Here is a 5,000-nt window from a genome sequence, read left to right as displayed (position 1 = left end):
GATCTCACTAAAGCTACGCAAAATGTAATAAAAAAAATGTTCTCATCCACAGCCTGAAAGATGAAGTGCAAATATTTATTTATTTATTTAGTAAATTAAAGAAAATGTATCATGCAGTGATCCTGCAACATATAACTTTTGTGCTATTTAATTTTATTTTTATTTACCGAGTCTTTAGTCTGGAGTCACACACGTGACGCTCACGAGAGCATCGGGAGGAAGTGGGGCCAGCCTGTGGCCACACGGGGCGCTCACGAGCCGGACAATGGGGGACTGGGGGGGACGGGACGGGGCAGGGGGGTTATGGAATGACACACCGCGACAACAAAAAAAGAAGAAAAAAAGGAAAAAAGGAAGAGCAAAATGAAAAGAAAAAGGCAAGACAAAAAGCACATGCAGGATGAGGGCCACTCCCTTAGGTGGAAAGATGATAGGATGGCTTCAGGGCTACTGGGAGGAGCCAGGGCAGCTAGGAGCCACATTGTGTGTGTGTGTGTGTGTGTGTGTGTGTGTGTGTGTGTGTGTGTGTGTGTGTGTGTGTGTGTGTGTGTGTGTGTGTGTGTGAGAGAGAGAAAGTTTGTTTGTGTATCTACGAGATCGTGTAAACGTAGGCAGGTGTACATTTAGATGTAAGCACGAGCATGTCAGACATGTAAGCCTGTGCAGGTGTTTGTTTACATGAAGGATCATATATGCAAATATGATTGTATGCTTGCTTGCAAGTGTGTTTCTACATGTTGGCCGGTGTAGTAAAGTGGTTGTGTCTGGTCTAGATGTGCGTTTTGGCGTGTGTGGTTTTGGCATTGTGTGAGCTGCATGTGTCTGGGTTTGCATGTGTTTGCTGAGGAACCTGTTCTGTGAGTGAGTGAATGAATGAAAGAAAGAGAGAGATAGGAGGAGAAAGAATGAAAGAGTGTGTGAGAAAGAAAGAGAGACAAAGAAAGGGACGAATGAGACAGGAGTGTGTTTTGTGTGTGTGTGTGTGTGGGGGGGTGGGTGAGAGAGGCGCGGCATGCTCATTAGACCGCTTGCTCACCCGCGGAGTGTCACGTCGGGCGCCATCATGAGTGTGCGTATGTGTGTGTGGCACTATCATGAGGCTAATCAGCTGTGCGCTCTGGGGAGACGAGGTCACGGCACGCAGAAGCACAAGCAGAAGCACATAGGCGTTACGCTACGTTACGCTACGCAGCACAGGCAGCATAGGCAACATAGGCCTCGCTATGCTACACTACGTCACGCAACAGCATAGGCCTCGCCACGCCATGCTACGCAACGCAACGTAGCCTTGGCCAGACAGGCTACACCGGGAGGATTTGGGGGAGATTGGGGAGGGAGGGGTGGGATGGGTTGACAAACTCGCAATGGGTCATGATGAAGGCTTCCAGCATTCACAATGAAGAACAAAATATTTACATGGGGCCAAAAACGAGCTCCAAACAACAAATGTATGAGTTTTTGCGAAGAAAAAAAAATCATTAAAAAAAAAGATAAAGGCATGAGTCGTTTTTTTTTCACAAGCATGGAGAGGTGATGGAAGAGGCGGTGGTGGGTTTGTGGCGGAGGAGGGGGAGGTGGTGGTGGAGGAGGGGGGTGCCTGTAGGCAGAGGGGAGGTGGTGGTGGTGGTGGTGTTGGAGGGGGTTCTCGTGCGGGGGCGCCCGCGCGGGACCGGGACGTGGGGGGGCGGCTGTTTCAGTACCTTGTGCTCGGGTGAGATGGCGATAGCGGCGGCGTCGGCGGCTGAAGCGGGTGCGGAGGCGCTCGCTATGACGGCGGCTGCCATGGCCGCCTGCTGCTGGTGCGGGTGCGGATGCTGCTGCTGAGCGAGTACCTTGTGCGTCAGCGCGTGCTGCCGCAGGTGGTGGATCTGCACAAACTCCATGCCGCACTCGGAGCAGACGTACGGCCGCACGTTCTGGTGCTTCATCATGTGGTTCTGCAGCTGGCTGCGGTAGGCGAAGCTCTTGTGGCACTCGGGGCACTGGAAGGTGGTGGGCCCCTGGTGGCTGGTCTGGTGGCGCTTGAGGTGGGCGTGCGTGGGGAACTCCAGGCCGCACTGCGTGCAGACGTGGCAGTGGCCGTTCTCGTGCTTGGCCTCGTGCGTGCGCAGCTCGCTGGGGTAGGCGAAGCCGCGGGCGCAGAAGCGGCAGCTGTAGGGCTTGACGTCGCTGTGCTGCAGCATGTGGCGCTTCAGGTGGCTGGTCTGCGTGAAGGCCTTCTTGCAGACGGTGCACTTGTGCGGCCGCGTGCCCTGGTGCGTGAGCAGGTGCGTCTGCAGGTGGCTGGGCTGCTTGAAGAGCTTGCCGCAGTGCAGGCACTCGTGCGGCTTGATGCCGTTGTGGCCCAGGATGTGCGTCACCAGGTTGTACTTGGAGGTGTAGGACTTCTCGCACAGGCGGCACTTCCAGCGCTTCAGGCCCTCGCCGACGTCCACGCAGTACGACTCGTCGATCTGCACGTTGATGTCCAGCCGGTCGATCTGCATGCGTCGGCCGATCGAGTTGTCGTCGGACTGTTCCGAGGCCCACATCATGGCCGCGGCTGCCGCTGCTGCTGCTGCCGCCGCCGCTGCCGAGGCGGACGCGCCAGCGGGGCCGCCCGCTCCTCCCACGCCGTCCTCGTAGTCGCCGGGCAGCCCCATCTCGGAGGCCTCGTAGCCCACCACGCTGGACTCGTAGTAGCGGCGGAGCGCTCGGCTCTGTTCCTCCTCTTCCTCTTCCTCATCGTCGTCTTCGTGCGAGGCTCTGGCGGCGGCCATTGCTGCTGCGGCCGCCGCTGCCTCTTCGTCGCCGCTGCTGGCCTGGCCGGGGCTCTTGAGGAGCGAGCGCGAGGCTACGCCGCGTCCCCTGACGCCGCCGACGACACGGCCGACCTCCATCTCCTGCCTCTCTTCCTCTCCTCCCTCCATCTCCACGTGCTCCATCTTGCCCACGGTGCGGTGGTGGTGCGACGCCCGCTGCTCCAGCCTCTCCCGCGCCCCTCTGCCGGGCTCCGCTGGGCGCCTCAGTGCCCTCATCTCCACCTCCTCCGGCCCGCGGCCCCCCATCATCATTCCCATCATGCCCATCTCCATCATCCGCCCTGCTCCTCCCATCATGCTGCTGGTGCTGCTGCCACTGCCGCGGACCACGCAGTCGCTGCAGTCCCTGGGGCAGGACTCCTCCTTGAGTGGGCCCCTCTGGGGCGCCAAGTCCATGGGCTGGTCCCCGCGGTCGGGGCTGCTGCTGCCCCCACCGGCGCAGGCGGGCAGTGCCATGTGCTCGGGCCCTTCTCCCTTCACGCTGATGGGGGTGTGGGCGTGCCGGATCTGGATCTTGCTGGCCGGCTCTTGGTCTTCCGGGTCTCCTCCGGGTCCGAACACGGGGCCCATTCCCGTCCCGTCCGCCTCTCCTAGGCTGCGGGGACGGCGCAGGCGGCCCCTGGAAGCGGGGCCTGGGCGTCTGCGTGGCGCCGGCGGGGGGGCCCTCTCCTCGGACCCTCCGGCCCCAGGCAGGGCCAGGTAGTCCCCGTTGGCCCCGATCAGAGTGCCCTCGGCCGGATAGTCGTACTCCATGGCCTCTGGCGGGGGTGGGGGCAGAGACATGTGGTGGGGGTGGGGGTGGGGGTGGGAGTGGTGGTGCGGGTGGGGGTGCTGGTGGTGGTAGCGGTGCTGGTGCGGGTGGTGGGAGTGCGGAGGAGGGGAGGAGAGCATCATGTGTTCGCGGGGGTCTCCCGTGTAGAAGCCGTTTGGCGCGATGGTGGCTCCAAAGATCTCGTTCTGGGAGATGAGGCCCAGCACGGCTGCCTGGGCCAGAGACAGGACCACCACCGGGTCCGTCTGGGTGCCCACGTCCACCGGCTCTGAGGAGGGCTGGGAGTGGGTCCTGGGCGGGGGGGACGGGGCCGCCATAGGGGACTTCTGGCCCGGCATGGGCTCGGTCTCTGCTTCTGCTTCTGGTTCTGGGTCCATTACTTCAGCTGGGCTGCTGCTGCTGCTGTGGGGTTCCTGTTGCTGCTCGGGCTCCTCGGAGGGCCGCTCTCTCTCCTGCTCCTCTTCTTCCTCCTGCTGCTGCTGCGGCTGCGGCTGCGGCTGCTGCTAAAGAAACACAATACATAAAAACATTCAGGTCAGTGGCTGTCAGTCGTACATGCAGCGGTCAGTGTCAAATCATCATCAACACCCACTCAAAACTCAATCCAACTCAGCTCCAATATCAGCCCTATTCAAGTCGGAGATAGGGACACAGTTGTCTGTCAGTACTAACTTAACTCAACCAAGTGGTTGATGGCTACACCCAACAAAATAAGGACTCTGTCCTTATCCAATGCTATGTCGACCAAACTCAACCCAATTCAACCCATTCCCAGTACCAGTCTCTATGCCATTCAGTCAGTGTCTACCGTGGTAACTCCACCATATGGATTCTCACAGTGCGGAAGTTAACCCAATTCCATCCCGTCTAAATCCAGTCAGTCTCTTCCAGCTCAAACCACCCAAACCAAGTTCCTGTAACATACAGTGAGAGGCCATCACCTCAACCCAACTGTCCCTGACCCATGAATGTGTTTCCATTTTCACTGATTATTAATTCAATGCAATAGCACAGTACCATACCTATTGTAGTTTTTTATCATCCCTGGCCCGTCCCATACAACTAGCAGATGCTAACTCAACTCGATTTAACTCAACTTAACACCAACACAACTCAGACTCGGTCCCTGTCCCATTGTAGAGTGTGCACATGTCTTCAGTGGTGGCAAACTGAAGCTTAAGTGCGGGGTGCCCTAAAGCACACGCTTGCTTGCTACGCTGACTATGCTGAAGGTCAAACATCAGAAGACAACAAAGGAGGAAGAGGAAGAAAGAGAAGAGGGGAAAAAGAGAGTAGAGGAGAAGAAAGAGAGTAGAGGAGAAGAAAGAGAGGAGGAGAAGAAAGGGAAAAGGAGAGTCGTTTTTTTAACCCTCTCCTTTGCCGAGGCAAAGCATGTGCTGCCGTGTAACAACATCAATCTCTGCACG

General features: G+C 58.0%; 1 protein-coding gene across 1 annotated transcript in view; it reads right to left on the bottom strand.

Annotated features, from left to right (window-relative positions):
- Nucleotides 1-5,000, bottom strand: part of znf710a (zinc finger protein 710a) — a 17,250-nt gene that overhangs the window by 7,595 nt on the left and 4,655 nt on the right. The window contains exon 2 of the mRNA XM_063197861.1: nt 1,701-4,076. Coding sequence (XP_063053931.1) covers nt 1,701-4,076 — 2,376 coding nt within the window. The remainder of the gene's footprint in view (nt 1-1,700; nt 4,077-5,000) is intronic.

The sequence above is a fragment of the Engraulis encrasicolus genome, chromosome 4, assembly GCF_034702125.1.
Source record: "Engraulis encrasicolus isolate BLACKSEA-1 chromosome 4, IST_EnEncr_1.0, whole genome shotgun sequence".
Classification (NCBI taxonomy): Eukaryota; Metazoa; Chordata; class Actinopteri; order Clupeiformes; family Engraulidae; genus Engraulis; species Engraulis encrasicolus.
Note: the sequence above shows the minus strand (reverse complement) of the source record. Positions and strands in the feature narration are given on the sequence as shown.